General features: G+C 43.9%; 1 protein-coding gene across 4 annotated transcripts in view; it reads right to left on the minus strand.

Moving 5' to 3' along the window:
* The window catches only part of WDFY4 (WDFY family member 4), a 1,820,746-nt gene that overhangs the window by 669,991 nt on the left and 1,131,610 nt on the right, over positions 1-19,145 (minus strand). For all 4 annotated transcript variants that reach the window (XM_069611160.1, XM_069611162.1, XM_069611161.1 and 1 more), the window contains one exon: positions 4,835-5,038. In XM_069611160.1, coding sequence (XP_069467261.1) covers positions 4,835-5,038 — 204 coding nt within the window. The remainder of the gene's footprint in view (positions 1-4,834; positions 5,039-19,145) is intronic.

A 19,145-nucleotide genomic window follows, 5' to 3' on the forward strand; every position in this document is an offset into this window, starting at 1 on the left:
GTATATAGTGCACACCTACACCGGGAGCAGCAGAGCGGTAGATAATAGGAGAGGGGGAGGAAAGACAGGGAATGCCCTCATGGTCTGTGCAGTGTTGATGGAAAAGGAGGGTTTTTAGATGTTTCCTGAATTTTAAAAGGGTTGGTGAATGTCTGGTGTTAGTCAGGACGTTGTTCTAGGGCATGGGGGCATAGCCAGCACAAGCACGCTCTCTATTTCTTTCCTCCTGCATGTTTGTTGTCTCTGCCTGGAGATGTCTTAGCTTCTAGTGTCCCATTTGGTGATCTGAGATAGTGGGCTTCTCCACTAGGTAGGATGGTCATTTGTATTTCACTGCATTGCAGGTGATGCACGTCGTGTTGAAGGTTATGTGTGCAAAGAGGCAAGGGAGTTCCTTAGTTTGGTGGTGATCTGGTTGAACGTCTTCAATCCTGCAAAAAGCTGGGCTGAAGCATCCTGGACTGCTTCCAGAGAGGTCAGCATTGCCATCCTCCAAGTTAGAGAGCACGATGGCTATGACTATGCCCAAAGTAGGACTGTAGAGCTTGATTCAGCAGAGAAGTGATGCGTGTCACCACCCTGTCTGTGCCTTCTTAGCAATGTTGGCTTTGAATGAAAGGTCACAGTTGATGGCTAAGTCATGTGATTTAGCCGTAGAGATGAGTTGCAGAGAGAAGTCGCCAAGTTACATCTCTGTTAGCAGGTTCTGGTACATGTCAGTGCTGAGACACTCTGTATTTGCCAGCCTGAGCTTCAGATGGTAAGTCAACATCCAGACTTGAATGAGTGAGGGGTAGGGCTTCAGTTGGTGATTGTCTTCAATGCAGCTGATCTTTAGGTAGAGGAGAATATCCCCAGTGTACTGGTGGCTCTTGTTGTTGTGGCCCGTGAAGGGAGTTCCCAGGGCTCTACATAGAGCTTGAGGTTAACTGGGAAGAGGAGTGATCATTGTGGAATTCCACAGGTTACTAGGGGTCTACATGTTCCCATCTAGACAAGCCGGTATTGTTTAGTGAGAGAGGAGTCAAACCATTGGTGGTCAGTCTGCCTTTGCAAGAAGAGAGGGTATCGAGTAGTACTTTGTGGTCAACCATGGCAAAGGCTGAGAGATGAAGCATTTTTAGTACATCTGGGAAGACAGCTTGCATCGGTGAGGAGTACAGGACCTGGTGGAGGCAGAGGGGAGTGTCTCTGGTGTTTTGCTGCAGAGTGCAATTATGTATACGATTGTCTTTATTAGATGTATCCATTCTGCCTGTGAAGGTATGCTATGGTTCTGTTATGGTTCTGTATTCAGACCAGCTTAGGCTGTGCCTTGCAGGGACGACACGGGGGCCACTTGGTGGTTTCTGAGTTATCACATTGTTGTTGGCCCTTATCAATTTTGTCAATTAAATAACTGCCAGCCTTCCATTTTTCCAGTTTATTGGGTACCTCGGTAGATGGAAGGGCATTGACGCAATGCTTGACTGTTTTTAAAAGTGTTCAACTTTTGCTGGGTGCTTCTTCTTTGGTTGTGGTGTAGTTATGTCCATTGACTGTGCTGATAAAGGTACTGTGGATCAAATTAAGGGATTTCAGTGAGGAGGAGTCTTCTTGCAACTGAACTTTTTGCCAGGACTTTTGTTGCTTGCAGATGTCTCTCTTTTGTCAGGCAGTCCTTGATGTACCAAGATATGGAGGGATTTGTTTTGTTGGTCCATGGTTTCAGTAGGGCGGGGGTGTAGTCTAATTCCAGACTGTATATGATTGAAGATGATGATTAAGGTGTGTACGTTGGCTACTGTGGAGGTTCTGGAGGCCAGGGTGGCAAGGACTTCCTTCAGTACATTCACGGGGACGTTCTAGAAGGAAAGATGAGGAGTCTTGTTAGGTTTCTAATCTCTATGCTGTGAGGGGGGCAAAGGAAGTGGACGTTCATGCTGGAGGTGGACACCTATAGCGTTGTGGTATTTCCAGATTAGTTGCTTAGGTGGGAAGCAGATTATATCTGGGTAAATGTTGGATACCTGGTTGAAGGTGTTGCTTTTATTGTGGCTGGGACTTCTGACATGCTGTGTTATGTTAATGTGTTATTCTTGGTTGCTTGAGCACCTGGCAGTCTGAATTCTCAGAGGAAGATGTTGAGGCACTGTCAGACTGCCACTGTTAAAACAATGGGCTTCATTATTTGGGGGTCCAGAAATGTGTAAATGTCAAATGTTAAAGTTATTTGTACCGTGCACCATCACCAATGGAGTTGGTCCCCAGGCGCTCTGGCGGATCTGCAAACGAGAAGGTGGGATGGGTTAGTTGGGTCAATAGGGAGTAGGATAGTGAGAGGAGTGGTGTTCTGTTGGCAGCTCCACCTTGGTGTACACCGTGCGCTGAGCTATGGTGCGAGTATCGGAGCGATGCGGGTGCTCGTGTGCTGTTGGTGCGGCATATGTGTTGTTGCTGTGTGGTCAAGTGCATGCGGCTTGCGGTGCGAGAGGTGGTTGTGTGAGTTTTTTGAGTGTGTTAAGTATGCAGAAAGTTTGGGCTTTTTGGTTAGTGGGTTATATGTTTTGCAGCTAGTCTTCACAGTATGGCTTCGTTGAATGCCTAGATTTCGGGAGTCCTGCATGGTGCCAGAACAGCTAGATTTGAGAGTCCTGTATAGTGGCAGAGAGGCCCACCCCCAACAGAACAATTTGGTACAGTACCATACATAGCTAGATTTGAGAAACAATTCAATAATTTGAATAATTCAGTGCAATCCTAAAACACATCTAGACCAGAGAGTCCTGTATAGTGGGAGTGAGGCCTACGTCCACCAGAACAATTGAGGTTTTAGCTCGGCGCACTCCCTGTTGTGTTGTGTTCTAATTAACTATGTGTAGTGTTGTATTCTAGTGAACTATGTATAGTGTGATGGGAGTGTCTGTTCTCCTCCTTGGATGTCGGAGTTGGAGTTGTGGTGTCCAATTCCCTACTATGTATGTGAGTTTGTCTGCTGGAACTTCGGGTGTGGTACAGGCCCGGATGCTATGGAGAGTCGTCTAAGTGCTTCCGTCTTGGGGTGCCTGTGTTCAGTCTTCAGTGTCCTCTTGCGGCTATCTCTCGTTATGTCTTATGGTATGTCGTGAAGTGTGTTCCTTGGATTCTGTTCGTGTTCAGTTGTTTGGTGGGAAACGGGATTGGTATATTTATTCATTGTTGTTTTCGCAGTGTGGGCGTTCTTGTGGGTGGTTTTCTAGTTACTCGGTGAAGAGCCAGGATTTGAGCAGTTTCCTGAATGGTAGGTGGTTTCTTGTGTTCCGTATGTTCTTTGGTAGGTCATTCCAAGTTTTCGGTGCCTGGTGAGAGAAAGAGGGTCCTCTGAGTTTTCTTCTGTTGTAGGGTTTCGGTTCCAGGAGGATGTCGTTACTTGATCTGAGCGTTCTTGTCGGCTGGTGCAGGCGTAGTTTATATCTCAGGAATTCTGTGCCTTAGTTGTGTATTGCTCTGTGAAATAAGGGTGCCGGTAGCAACGTATCAGTACCCTTTCCTACCTCCAAACTACAAGTCTACCGGCAGGGGCACGATGCTCCCGGCAGGGTTCAGGTCTCTTTTGGCAGTGTTTTCACTGATCAGTGTTCCCATTCCCGTGCAGTCCCATGAGACTCCACCGTAATGGGTATTTACTGTTTGGCTACCGCTTATGATATCCCGGTGGCACCGGGATATCGTGCGGTGGAAACAGTGTTATGGGTTGGCGGCAGCCCGCCGTCCACTGGCAGGTTTGACCACTAACCTCGTAATAAGGCCCAATGTCATCAAATTACTTGAGCAAGATTTTGTTGAATTTCAGATAACAATAGACCAGTAAGAAATTGGCTGATTGTTCATGTGAGACCAGGAAGAGGCATAACATGAGCTCCAAGGAGCTCTGTGTGGGGGAAGGCAGGAAGGTGGTGCAGAAGCAGACCCAAGAGGTCGTGTGGATGACAACAAGTCCTCCTCTGACTTTACCCTGCAGTTGATGTGTTGGATGTGCTGCCAGGGGAGGGGCAGCAACCTCAAGGATGTGGGAGGAGATGGGGAGAACCAGTATTCTGTTATGAAGTGCGGGTCAAGGTTATGTGTGATAATGAATTCTACATTGCCGATTGTGTTGCATATGGCAAAATGACGATTTATGAGCATGTAGTGGTGGGTGTAGGTGAGAATGGTGTTGGCTGGGGGTTCTGAGTGGGATGCTAATGGGTTTTGTATAGGGTTGGCTTTTTGGTGGTGGTTCTGGATGTATCATGTTTGTGTTGGTGAGTGTGGTGATGGAAGGGTAGTGCGCATACCTGCAGAATGATGAGCAAGAGATATGCCTAAAAGTGCATAAAAGGGCCAAACAGGTGTCGCTCTTGTCTTTGTTGAACAATATTTCTCATTTTCTTGTGACAGCCTGTTCGCTCCTGTGAGGAGCTTTGATTTCAGCCTGGCCTGTTAACAAATATAGAGCATTCTCTCTCCATCAATCCTTTGTGTCAGACATGGTCAGCTGGATTTAGTGGGTGATTTGTCCTTAGGTAGTCTGAGCCTAGATCAATTCCCCATTTACTAAGGCTGACCAAGACCCACACAGCTTGTGTGTAATGTTTGAACTGCAAGGTGGCAACTCAATAAACTATTTTTAGTTTTGGCTATTAGGTGGCACTGAAATCGCTACCTATAAAGCCAAAACTATTGTCATTAAAATAAAAGCTTTAACATAACAGCTTGTTTTTCTTTGATGCTATACTCCTGGCTTGACTCTTCTGCATAGTAGATTCTGACTTGCATCCCTCTTCACACATGATATAGAACTTCGAAGGTAAGAATGCTACCCTGTATTAGATACCTGCTGCTTTGAGCGGGCTGCCCTTTCTGGCAAGGGATGCAGCTTCAGCCTCTTCCGCATCCGGGCAGGGCCTTCGTGAATGCTCAGCTCCATGTTGCCAGTGTTCTGGCTTTCTGAGGGTCCCCAGGGACCCCGCTCGGACAGAAGCTGTCCTCTGACCCTTTCCCAATTATTAGCAGCATTCCTGGCACTGCAATGAAGCTTCTAGAAGAAGAAAAGAGAAAGTCAGCTCTGGTATCCGTGTCATTTAATACTTAATCAAATACATTCAAAACATGGGCGCGAGGCAGGTAGAAGTGGCAATACAGTTTTCAAGAGGTACAGAGAAGTAAGAATGGGCCGTGCAGGGACAGCTATAAATGCAGGAATAAGAGGGTAACGCTGCTGCACACCAAGCCATCTGCACTGTGTCAGCCAGTGTGCCTTAAGACCACAAGATGTCACAGGATGGTCTTACAAAGGATTTAAACTTTCAACCACAAAGGCAGGAGCCGGTAATATCACTGCACTGTGAAAACAAAATCAAAATATCGAGGCTGAGTACCCCAAAAGGAAATACACCGAACACGGGTTACAAAGGAACATACAAAGTACTTTATTTTATACTGAATCCAGTTATGAAGAACAGAGCAAAATCAGATAGCTATCGGCCCTCAGTGCAACACAACGAATTCCAGCGTGGTTCAGTGAGAGACGCTGTAGATTAGAATGCATTGGTTTTTTATACTCTTTGTGAGCACGATGTCCAGCCCCACTTCGTGTTAATATTCCGCTAATACATCACCGATCTAGGGTTCATGCCAAGTTTCGCACATCCACATGTAACTGGTTTGCTTTTAATACATATATCAACAGGCCTATACGGCAACTGTGTATTCTGGGATTTCCCATGCAGGTCTTCTCAAACATTAATACAATGTAGTTAAACAAGTGTTCTACGTTCAGTATTTGAATACATTGTTCTTAGCATATGCTCGCGGATTAGTTTTATTGCACGAGTAATCCTTTATACACAGGTCAACGAAGGACAAGGTCTCAGTTCACGACCTCAACAAGTGGCCTGCAGGCAAGTTACATATTAGCTACATACAGAGGTCAAGACAGCCATGTTGTATTTCGGAATGACATTGTGCACCATTTTAACTCACAGGGTGACTTTACAAAGCAAACCCAAAATGGCGGATTGACCTAAAATGGCAGCTTACATTGATTTTGAGGTCAGGACCTTGCTACACGGATTTCTTCGCAAGCGACTTATAAGCAGCTTGGCGTAGGCCAATATACGTATATTTATTGCGATAGGAGGCATGATATAATTTCTCATTTGACAAACCCTCCTTTTGGCCTATGCCAAGTGCTAAAACTACTTTGGATCTCCTTGCAAATAACTCCATGCATCATCGTTCATGCACCCTGAATCGCTGTCGGAAATATCTATTGCCATTAGGTCATTCGCAAAAATTTCTTTCAACACATATTCTTTGGAAGTTTTATCTGGGGCATACACTTTATGTCCTATCATACCTCTCGCTTGTGAGCAACATCCCCCTAGCATCGAACATATACTAGGTAAACACTGAATACAGCAACAAAGAAACAAGATTTCCAAAATAATCAGCAAAACCGAAAGTCCAACCCCAAGATCGCAAGAAGTCCCAGAACCAAGCGCTAAGATCCCAGTTTCCCTCGGGAACATGCACTTCTGAACTAAGGACGTGCAGATTCTGTATTGCCTTGAAGACAGCTGGGGAGGAATCTGGTGCAAAAACACAGCAAGCGGACCCCACTAATTTACACACTCCACCATGTTCAGCCAGAATGACATCTAATGCCATCCGGTACTGAAGTGTTACTAGTCTTATCGCCTTTTGTTCTAATGTCATATTATAGAGTATGTCCATGGTCCGGTTGATGGTTCTCTCCAGTACTCTCGCTAGTCTTCTGATATCTTCTGAATTCGCTATCTGCCCCCAAAATGGCACAACTGATTTTGTTATATCTCCCAAGATTTGTGCCGGAGTATCACCATTCTCGTCCCGTCGTGGACGAGCCTTTGAAACTTCTATTGTACTAGCTATAAACACCCCAAGTAACAGGATCCCTAAATGACAGGTTCCCTGCCAATCCCTGGGCAACCATGGGAATGCTACATAACCGCAGACACAGTAGATAGGTTCGCCTACATACATAGGTCTGTTTTCCCCAGTCAAATTTGCAACGTTGGCACAACCTAGAAAATCTCCCATTGACTGCGTACCATTCCTCTGTATGCAAAAAGAAACTGAACCGGGGCTATGATTAACCGTGTAAGAAGGAGGCATGGCATCCTTATTGCCTATCAGAGCCATCTTAAAGGAAATCAAAGATTGGAAAGGACGAGACAGTTTATCAGAAGGCCTAATAGAAGCAACGTTAGGTTTACTCCTGTTGGCGAAAAGCGAGCATCCCAGGGGAGTCAAAACACGTTTCTCAAAACTATTCAAATTGGTGCCGTCAAAGTTCCCTGAGATGCTATCATTCCAACTGCCAAAGAACAGTGCTCTAAGAGAAGCATAACAAGCAGCTGTCAAAGGTAAAGGATGAATATACCAACCTAGCCCTTTATCCCTGTGTTGAGGTAAATGTAAGCAGACCCAACAGTTAGACTTATTAAAAATGGTATGCGTAGCATTCATGATAAGTAGTAGAGTATTATTGTGGTACCTTTGTCTATGCAGAGAGTCCCTAGGGGACAGAGTATGCAAATGTGCAAAGGGAGTAGGAACAGCAGGTACATTTTCAGTGGGCAACAAGGATTCTAAAGGATGCATTTCCTCAAGGTACCACAGTCCTAAAACAGCAACTATTAAAAACCCAAATATCATTATAAAAACACAGCAATACGTTTTTGGGGCCCAGGCATATTGTCCATTGTCCCGGTTGGTCACCCCCTCATTTACAAGTCCCATACGAGCGGTAGCGGTAGCAGGCATTGTAGTCTTCACACGGATACCCCAATGTTCGTTGCTGGTGACCTCCCGGCCCGCGACGTCTTAGTCCTTTCCACAACCCTAGCCAAGAGAATCCCCTTTCTCAAATTTGGGCAAAAACAAGCACTCGATGATTCTTTTCTTCTTCGAATGCACAGCCGAACCGTGCCGTAAGTCTATCAGATGCACAGCAAAACCGTACCATAAGTATTTTCTTGCACGCAGATTGTACCTTACTTTTCCCTGTACTGATTGATCCGGAAACAATGTGTCGTCACTTCCCGTTGGAAGCAACGTATCAGAGACAAGTGAAAATGCCGAATTTGAAACAGCAGTTTCCAGATGCAAAACTTTTGGAGAGTGTGGAGACAAAATGGCGGCTTCACCAAGCCTCACGGGCTCAGAGAGATTCTCCGACACACTCTCGGCACTATTTACTGCTTTGGGATCGTTGGTTGCAGCATTAGTGAGGGGTTCTGTTTCTTCTGTAACGTGTGGCACTGGGTGAGGAAGTTTCTTGACGTGGGACGCGTGGATCCAGTTCTTTCTTCCAGAGACCCTCACCGCGGTTTGGGTGACCAACAGGACCCGGAACGGGCCACGCCAGCGAGGCACAAGGCAGGAAGAGCGCTCAAATGCCTTGATGAGCACCCAACTTCCAGGCCGTATACTGTGGCCCGGGCCCTCGTATCGCAGAGGTAAAGCTTCTCGTACCTGGTGATAAATCAAGTACAGGTTTTTAGTCAACTGGCTGCAATAATCTGAAAGTAATATATTTTCAACATTTCTTAGTGAATTACATTTAGGAAGGTTCCAGGTATTGGCAGGTCTCCCCATTACCACCTCAAATGGAGAGAGCCCAGCCTTAGTTTGAGGGGTTGTAAGCATGGATAATAACACGATCGGTAAGGCGTCTGGCCATTTTAATTTAGTGCTGGCACACGTCATAGCAAGCTTGTTCTTGATGATACCGTTGTGTCTTTCTACTAGTCCGGTGCTCTGAGCATGTCTGGCCGAATGGAACCGTTTATCGATTTGTAATGCCTCACATATCTGCAAAATTACAGCAGTGACAAAATGTGGACCATTGTCCAACCAGATGACTCTTGGTGGCCCGAACCGCGGGAAGTACTCCTTTAACATGGTTTTCGCAGTAGTCATGGCTGTAGCATCTTTAACGGGGAAAGCCTCAACCCATTTACTAAAAGCACAGATGACCACCAGCACATATTTTTTATGATCACATCGTTCCATTTCAATAAAGTCAAAGTGGATAACTTCAAAGGGGACAGAGGGTGGCCCAAAACCTCTCCTTGGAGTTGCTGTCCCCTTTCCCACAGGGGACAGCAACTCATATCATAGGCAAATCATACAATCCTGGACGTAGCGCAGTGCAATTTTTGAAATTTTGTCATTTGCCCAAACCTTTTCTAACATCTTTGTCATTTTCTGGGCACATACATGCATAGGACCATGGGCCATGATGACCATCATCATTATATATGCTTCAGGGAGTAGCCATTTCCCTTCAGCTATGTTCACCCAACACCCGTCATCATCAAGTTTCCCCGAGCCTTCAGCCCACCTCTTGGATTCTTCTAACGTGGCATCATCTTGGATATCCCGTACAGACCCAACACCCTCATCCATTGCATAAGCATTTACAGTCTCCCTTGACACATAAATCTCCGTAAAGGGATCGGTAGCAGTTTGTCTAGCTATCTGATCAGCGAAAGCATTCCCTTTCCCTATGTCATCTGTAATCTTTCGATGTGCTGCACATTTCATAACTGCTAACTGAGTGGGGAGCGCTAGTGCTGAGAGTAGTCGTACTATTAGGGAGCCATGTTGGATTTTAGTGCCATGTGAAGTTAAGAACCCCCTCTCTGACCAAAGTCTCCCAAAGTTGTGAACCACCCCAAAGGCATACTGACTATCAGTATATATGTTTACTGCAAGCCCTTCGGAAAGTTCACAAGCTCGGGTCAATGCTATAATCTCTGCAGCCGGCGCAGAATTAAGCATGATTCTCTTAGTTTCCACAACCGTGCTTAATGTGATGATTGCATAAGCAGTTGTGGATGTACCATCCGGAAGTTTGAAGCAGGAGCCATCACAAAACAGCTCTCCTTGCGGATTATCCAAAGGAGTGTCTTTCAAATCAATTCTACCCTTTGTTTCTTGTTCGGTAGTATACAAACAGTCATGTGACTCATCATCGCCGCAAGTAGTATCTTGCGGGAAAGGTAGGAGTTCAGCCGAATTAAGAACACAACACCTCGTAATTTGAATGTGAGGAGCAAACAAGATCAATTCATATCTTGTCAACCGTGCAGGAGTGAGGTGTTGCGTTTGGGTTCAGTTCAGCAGAACATCTACAGAGTGAGACACCATCAGGGTTAGATCATGGCCTAGGACCATTCCCTCACTCTGTTTTACAGACGCAGCAGCAGCAGCGACAGCTCGCAAACATCTTGGTAAAGCCCATGCTATAGGATCAAGGGCGGAAGAAAAGTAACCACACGGCCTATTCTTCCCTCAATGTTCCTGTGTTAATACAGCCAAAGCACATCCATCACATTCATGCACAAACAACACAAAGGTCTTTTCATAGTTTGGTGTGCCCAAAACTGGTGCAGAGCATAATGCAGTCTTAAGCAAGACAAATGATTGCTGGTGTTCCGCGTTCCATGGCAATGGCGAAGAAATGCCCTTCTTTGTCAAAGCCAACATCGGTTCGATCACTAGTGAAACATTTGGGATCGACAACCTACAGTAAGAAGCCATACCTATCAAGGCTCTAACTTCCTTCTGTGTAATTGGGATAGACATGCCAGAAATGTGTTTTATTCTTTCAGGTGTCAATCTTCTTCCCTCCTTTGATAGGAGATAGCCTAAATAGGCGACCGCCTGGCCACAATATTGAAATCTTTTAAGCGAAGCTTTATGACCATGCTTAGCTAGATGGATAAGCAATAACACAGTGCCCTCCTTACAGGCGCTCTCAGAGTCAGCAGCCAAAAGCAAGTCATCAACATACTGAAGCAATGTACAAGTAGAGGGCAATTCAAGGGTATCAAGTTGTTCTTTCAAAGCCCTACTATAGATGCTAGGACTCTCTGCGTACCCTTGAGGTGCACGAGTAAATGTGAACGATTGTCCCCCTAAAGTGAACGCGAACAAGTATCTACTATCCTTCTGTATAGGAATACTAAAGAAAGCATTCTTTAGATCCACCAAACTAAAGTAAGTAGCTGTAGCTGGAATCATGGTTAAGATTGTAGTCACATTATGCACAATTGGAAATTGTGGAGCAACGACTTTATTAACGGCACGTAAATCAATTATGAAACGGAATGGAATTGCATTATCGCCTTTCTTGTACACAGGTAAAATCGGACTATTGCACAAACTTCTTGAAATAATCACCCCACGATGCACAAAATCGGAAACAATGCATTTCAAAGCTCGCTCGCCCTCAACTGAGATCTTATACTGGGGAATGCATGGCAGCTTGATTCCGTGTTTAAAAACTATCTTAACAGGTTCAATCTGTAAAACACTGACATCATTGTCGTCAACAGCCCATAAGCTCTCTGGTACAATAATGAATTCTGGCGACAAAGGTCTAGTCAAGAATTGCAAGACAGAAAATTGCTGTGGTGAAATCGTCAAGTGCACTCCATCAGAAGAACAATAAATCACTGCATTTAATTCTTTTAACAGATTCAACCCCAGCGAGTTCTCTCCACAATTCGAAGTCAACAGAAATGGACAGTGGTCCGTAAAGGGACCCAAAGAAATGGGTACCGGTGAAGAAACCGGACAAACAACTGGTGTGCCAGAAAACCCTACAGAAACATTGGTTTGCCCTGACAGTGGAATGTTTGGAACCCGTGAATGATCAATGGAACACTTCTGTGCTCCAATGTCTATCAAGAACTGGTGTTTCCTATTTCCCACCACCATTTCAACGCAGGGACCTTTCGGATTGACGGGAATAGGTGTAGGTTCCAAACCCTGCTTCGGGCAATCCTAACGAAACAGAATGTCATCAAAAGGAAGCTCTTCAGATAAATATGCAGCAGAAGGATGATCAACTATGTTCCTCGTATCCACACTCGGAGTCTGATTATCCTGTGAAAAAGGTTGCTGAGGATCCTGTGTAAACTGACCTCTACCAGGGCCCCCTACATCCGGGCGACCTCTGGATCGCCTACCCATATTCCCAAATGTGGTGTTCGACCTCTGTCGAAGGACGGGGCATTGTGCACGCCAATGACCCTCTTGACGACAATAGGCGCACTGGTTAATGTTCACAGGACCCAAGGGCATATTCCCTTGCGGGACATACTGACCTCTGAGAACTACCCCCTCTGGAGCCTCTAACAATTTGCTGTAATAGCACTTTAGTCTTCAAATCACCTTTTCGTTTTTCAACTCTATCTTTTCCATTATTGACACGGTTCTCGTAGTACTGAGCCATATGCAGCACTTCTGATTGGGACTTTGCCTGCCAAGCGCTCTCAGAAGAGATAATTTGTGACTGGATGTCAGGCAGAAATCCACGCACAAATTTGTCCACAAATAACCTTTTCCCAGACTCTGTGCCTAGGTCTTGTCCACTGAAATCCGAGAATACCTGTTCAAACCGATTAAAGAACTCGGTAGCGCCCTCAGACTTCCCTTGGACACAGGCCGTAAGTTTGTCCCAAATAATTATTTTCTCTGGAATTATAGTTTTCAATTTTGCAATGATTCTATCAGGCAAAGTTAATATCACCTGAGGCAGTCTTTCACCAGCTGGCCTTTCTCCATCGAGTCTAGTTATATTCACCCATGTATCTCCCAACCCTGGCACGTCGTCTATAGTTCTAACTTATTTCAACAAATCTACGGGCAGGAGTACAGGGAATAACAAATCGATATCGTCTAAGGTGAACACTGAGGATTGCAAGACGGACTCTATTTCTTTATAGAATCCTGTCGGATTTTTCCTAATATCAGGAATAGATTGCCTAATAGTATTCACTTCCTGTCTTGAGAACGGGACGTGAACTAACTGTGATACATAATGTGCAGGAATGTCCATAGCGACTATACCCCGTGCAGCATCAGCCGCAATCTCAACATTTGGGACAAATGTCGGAGGAACCTCTCTCATAGGCAACTGAGAAGTGAGTGGCTCCGAACGCTTAATAAGCAACAGAGCTAAGTCGAGCGCTAAAGCAGTCGAAGAAGTGTCAAGTGAAAAAGCTCTCTTATAAAAATACTCAATAACTCTGTGGGACAACTAATCTTTCTTTTTACACAATCATCCTGTAGGTACTCTATCATTAGCTGTATCACTTTCCTCTGCATTTCTGGCGTATACCGACTATATGTGTCATATACTTCAACTGGAGTTATCAACATATCTGAAATCCATCTAAGCGCGTCCTTCGTACAAATTCATGCTTCCTCAGATATCGATTTACGACAAGGAAGGAACCGTTTCTGTACATACATACTTTCCCCCTCGTCATCCTCATTCTGCAACTTTTCTAACTCCTTTCTATACCCAAATAACCTCTCGACATGCTCATTTACTTTCTCCACAGTGTCTCTAGAAAACGCTTAAGTATTTAGATCCCTTAACCCTTGCGGGAGATCTGTATTATTTAATTTTCCCCACATTACACATAAATGAATCCCTAAACCTTCAATAAAAACATTTTTCTCAGGCAAATTATCCATATTACAAAGTGTGGCAAAAACATTAGCTTGATCATCCCTTTCCATACAATGCGTATCCCATGCAATCAAATCACGTTTCTTCTCTGGTGGTACAGTATTGCGAGTGACATCCTTCGACCCTGCACCTCGATCGACTACAAGCGGGTCAGGACCACTTGGAAGAGAAGGAGCAGGCAAATTCAATGGAGGTACTGTAACTGGTGCGATAAGAAGAGGTGGAGGAGCTGGAGGAAGGGGAACATTAGGAGGAGCAAGAACAACAGGAGCAACAGCAGGTAGAGCAGGAATAGCAGGAGGAAGAGGCAAAGCAGCAGGAAGAGGAACATACGGAGGTGGCGCAGAGGCACCAGGCCTTCGTTCATTTAACAATTTGTGTATGAATTCATCGGAAGCATGGAGGTCTTTGGAAGGATAGATTTTCTGAATTCCAAGTGAGAAAGCCCTATCCATATTCCTAGTCAATTCAGAATGTTTATCTTGGTCATACAATAATGCTTTTTCAGCGTTCGTCTTATGACGGTGCGCATGTTTTTCTCTACTTTGAAGTTGCTGCAACGCTTCTTTTTTCCAATTCTGCAAAACATCAAATGCTGCAGGTCTAACCTTCTTCTTTAATAGAATTGACTCTAAATACTCAATACGAGGGATTTCAAAACTACCGTTGATTGGCCACTGAAGTTCGGAGGCATGTCTGGTTTGTCTGTGCCAAATGTCATTAAATACTATACTTCCAACGCCATGCTTACAGTACATAGTACATGCCGGCGACCCCTCCTGTGGTGCGCGACGGCTAAATTCCAAAGATTGTCTATCATTGCGGAACAATACCCTGAAGCAGGTAGACAATTTCCCAGGCATATCAAATTATTGGTGTTACCTGGTCAATAATTGTGTCTGCAGATACAATGCGCCAAATTCAAATTATCAGGGTTGAATTAAGAGTCGGGTCAAGACTCACCTGAACAAACCTAAGGAGGTCCGATCGGATTTCAAAGAATCGTACCCAACTAATCTTACCTCGTGTATGGTGATTTCGGCAAATCTGCCCGCCTCGATAAGTGGACCCTCGTCAAGATGCCGTCTCGGACCACAAGCTAATCGTCCAGGGATCGGGTCCTGCAGCACTGCTGAGGTGTCGCGTCTTGTTCAGTGGGGCCCCTTTTTGTCACACTGTCCGATCCCGGTCCGATAGCTTGCGTCAACCTTCAACAATCCGGCATCAATCTTGAGGGTCCCTATTCGGGCGGCAACTGTGAAAACAAAATAAAAATATCGAGGCTGAGTACCCCCAAAAGGAAATACACCAAACACGGGTTACAAAGGAACATACAAAGTACTTTATTTTATAGTGAATCCAGTTACGAAGAACAGAGACAAAATCAGATAGCTATCGACCCTCAGTGCAACACAACGAACTCCAGCGTGGTTCAGTGTGTTCAGTGAGAGACGCTGTACATTAGAATGCATTGTTTTTTTATACTCTTTGTGAGCACGATGTCCAGCCCCACTTCGGGTTAATATTCCGCTAATACATCACCGATCTAGGGTTCATGCCAAGTTTCGCACATCCACATGTAACTGGTTTGCTTTTAATACATATATCAACCAGCCTATACGGCAACTGTGTATTCTGGGATTTCCCATGCAGGTCTTCTCAAACATTAATACAATGTAGGTAAACAAGTGTTCTACGTTCAGTATTTGAATACATTGTTCTTAGCATATGCTCGCAGATTTGTTTTATTGCACGAGTAATCCTTTATACACAGGTCAACGAAGGACAAGGTCTCAGTTCACGACCTCAACAAGTGTCCTGCAGGTAAATTACATATTAGCTACATACAGAGGTCAAGACAGCCATGTTGTATTTCGGAATGACATTGTCCACCATTTTAACTCACAGGGTGACTTTACAAAGCGAACGTAAAATAGCGGATTGACCTAAAATGGCGGCTTAGATTGATTTTAAGGTCAGGACCTTGCAACACGGATTTATTTCGCAAGCGACTTATAAGCAGCTTGGCGTAGGCCAATATACATATATTTATTGCGATAGGAGGCATGATATAATTTCTCATTTGACAGCACAACCACTCTTTCAATGTTGTGAAGTTAAGGGCTGCTATGGGAACAGTGTATAATTAAGCTCTTGGGATAAAGGTGGTAGAAGAAACCATACTTTTCTCCGGACTAAAGATGCTGTAATAGGAAAACAAATAAGGTTCATACTGGATGTTTTACAATTTCCTCCTGCGATGTGCAGCTTCATTTGTCCTCTTTATTCAAATTGGTTATTTCCCTTGAGTGATCCTTGGCCCATGCCATGTCCGTTCTCTATATTCTCACAGAGCTTTTCCCTTGAGTGCTCCCTGGCCCATCCCATGTCTGTTCTCTATATTTTCATAGTGTTTCCCTTGAGTGCTCTATGGCCCATCCCATGTTAGTTCTCTATATTCTCATGGAGTGTCCCTGGAGTTTTTCCTGGCCCATCCAATGTCCGTTCTCTATATTCTCACAGAGCTTTTCCCTTGAGTGCTCCCTGGCCCATCCCATGTTCGTTCTCTATGTTTTCATAGAGTGTTTCCCTTGAGTGCTCCTTGGCCCATCCCGTGTCCGTTCTCTATATTCTCATAGAGTGTTTCCCTTGACTGCTCCTTGGCCCATCCTATGTCATTCTCCATATTCTCATAGAGTGTTTCCCTTGGGTGCTCCCTGGCCCATCCCATGTCCATTCTCATAAAGTGTTTCCTTGAGTGCTCCCTGACCTTTCCCATGTTTGTTCTCTTTATTCTCAGAGAGTGTTTTCCTTAGTGTTCCCTGGCCCATCCCATGTCCGTTCTCTATATTCTCATGGAGTGTTTCCCGTGAGTGCTCCCTGGCCCATCCCATGTCTGTTCTCTAGATTCTCATGGAGTGTTTCCTGTGAGTGCTCCCTGGCCCATCCCATGTCTGTTCTCTATATTCTCATGGAGTGTTTCCCTTGAGTGTGATTTCCAATAAGGCTCTATCTCTATCACTGGTCTTGCCAATTTTTTTTATTATTCATGTGATTTGTATCATTATTCTGTTGATGTATCCTCTGCATTAGTATTATCGTTCTTGTGATACATATTCCAGGGATTTTGACTATTGCCCCTGTGGTTTCCATTACCAATGCTCTTATGTTTTATTTTATATTGAAAACGTGATAATCGTTTTAGTTTTATAATTATCATTAATGTTGACTCTGTTATTTTCAGCAATATACTAATAATATCCTCATTCATAACACTTACAACAATAGTCTCAATTAGGGTCAATCAGCCTTTCGCTCATCCAAGACTGATAACATGAGAACCATTCAGTCAGTGTATTCTAACACAATTGGAAAACTTGCAGTAGCTAGTACCTCCAGAAACTTTGAGCTGTAATTATGTGTTTTGCAAATGTATGCACACACTCACGCTACATAAACAAAAAGCAACAAAAGAACAATAATTCAAACTCAATGGTCATAATTTTTGCAATCTTGGATAAGCAAAAGGTTAATTCATCCCCAGCTGAGATTCTCACCAGAGAGATGCAGGCGAGGTCAACAGTAAATGCTTAGCTCAGGAAGCTATCTTTCAGTTTGAATTCATCCTGTGGTTTCTATGAATGTTTGTCATTATTATTCTTATCGATCTTGTGATGTGTTTCTCTTGAGCAGTTAATTTTTATCATTGATCATATAAAGTCTATTAGTGGTTCCATCACTCCTTTCCGCACACGTGTCAACCTACACTGACCCTTCTAGTCTTGTGTCCCCCTACATTCCAATCATGTCTACACAGATTAGTTTAGGTTTTTCCTTTTATATAATTAATTCTTACAAAAATGTCCCTTATCCATTTCTCTAATGTCTTTCTTCCCACAAATTAGTTAGGAATATTGACACTAGGTTCCTTCTTTAATATGATGGTTGCACCTGATTTTTCCTGTGTTTCTTCGCTGATCATTCTAGTTGTATGTGCATGCTTTATACATTATTTCTTGAGTCCATTTCTGCCTGTGGTTACTGCCATACTTTCAGTAACTTCTCACTGATGCTTGTGAATATACCAGGAGTACAATATTCCCGATTTCTTCCAATTAATTCTTATCAGTCCTTTGATTTCTCTATTTTCTGCAGCCTATCCTCCATTTCGGTATTACTTGTTGATACTTTTTTGCTTGTTTTTCATCATTTTATTCCACTAGACATGAATATCGATTGTCACTTTAATGGATGACTTTGCCCCTTTGCAATAATGTAGTGTTGTTCCAAAATTGCCATTAAAATATACCTGAATCAATGAAGGATGCATGTGATGACTCCTAGTCCAGTAATATCCGGATTATTTAAGATTTTCCTGCAGAATTACAATGCTTTTCCCCTTTATATTCCTCTAGAAAACTTCTGGATGTCACTATAATGTTTATGTGAACCCCTCCTATCCTACCTTTCGGTTGCTGTTCCAATGTTTCCTCTTACTGTTCCGGGCTTCTCATTAGCTATGCTATGTGTTTATTCCTTTTCTTCCTTTTCAGTGCTTCCTCCGATTTGTTAAAAACTGACCCTGTGACGTTGCCTTCTGTTGGGACACCACCCATTTCAGTGCAATATACAGCCAGTAGTTCTCAAGAACATTCTCTTAAAAACGAGGAACACGGTTCATTCAATTGGTTACCTCTGAATTACTCAATTGATTTCTACAATTTCCTACAATATTTCAAATGAGGTTTCACTTCTTCATTCTATTACCCCTGGAATCTCCTATCGGACACTCAAATAAGAGCCTTTTTTTAAAATCCTCATAGTGTGAAAACAGGGGTAAAAACATGGCGTAAAAGGTTTACACCAGGTTTTGCATAAGTATGTGCCGGAGTTTCATTGTTTCTGCAGGCAGAGAGGGGTACATAACAGACTTAACGTGTCCAAAAGCCTTCTCCATTCCACCTGAAAAAATGATTGGCTTTTTCCCAGCCTGAACTTTTCATGCTGACATAAAGCCAATGTATTCCTATGGTTTTTAGAACCTTTTCAAAGCTGTAGGTGCGACGAATCAGCTTCCGGGGCACCAGTGGTCTGGGGATGAATATCGGTTTCTAAACCATCCATCAGCCTCAGACCTCCAGTACACCAGATGGGATCTGAACAGATTGGAAACACAATGAAATTATAAACCTCCTTGTCAAATTTTGGTAACGTGGACATAACAGCAGGCTTATCTCTGCAAGGTCGTGGATCGTTGGTTAGCTGCAACACAGCGAAAATATAATTATTACCCAATGATAAAAGGGACGGTCCAGTAAAGGTTGTATAAAAATATCGACTTTATTATTATCACAACAGACAGTTCTAACCCACTACAAAATACAACTCACCCTGTACAGAAATGTAGAGGACAGACAGTTTCAAAGAAGGAAAAGGGATGTGCTCTGGATACTTTCAGGAGTGTAGTAGGTGCAGAGACTGGAGGGGGGTCTGTTCTTCTGCTTTCTATATGGTAGAGGAGAGGCACAGAAGAACCCAGCCAAGATTCTCTATTACGGTAGCAATGGATGAGCAATGAAGACCTAGCTTCTCAAGAGGTGATGCAGGCTGG

The sequence above is a fragment of the Ambystoma mexicanum genome, chromosome 8 (assembly GCF_040938575.1).
Source record: "Ambystoma mexicanum isolate Mex_15411 chromosome 8, UKY_AmexF1_1, whole genome shotgun sequence".
NCBI classification, from domain to species: Eukaryota; Metazoa; Chordata; class Amphibia; order Caudata; family Ambystomatidae; genus Ambystoma; species Ambystoma mexicanum.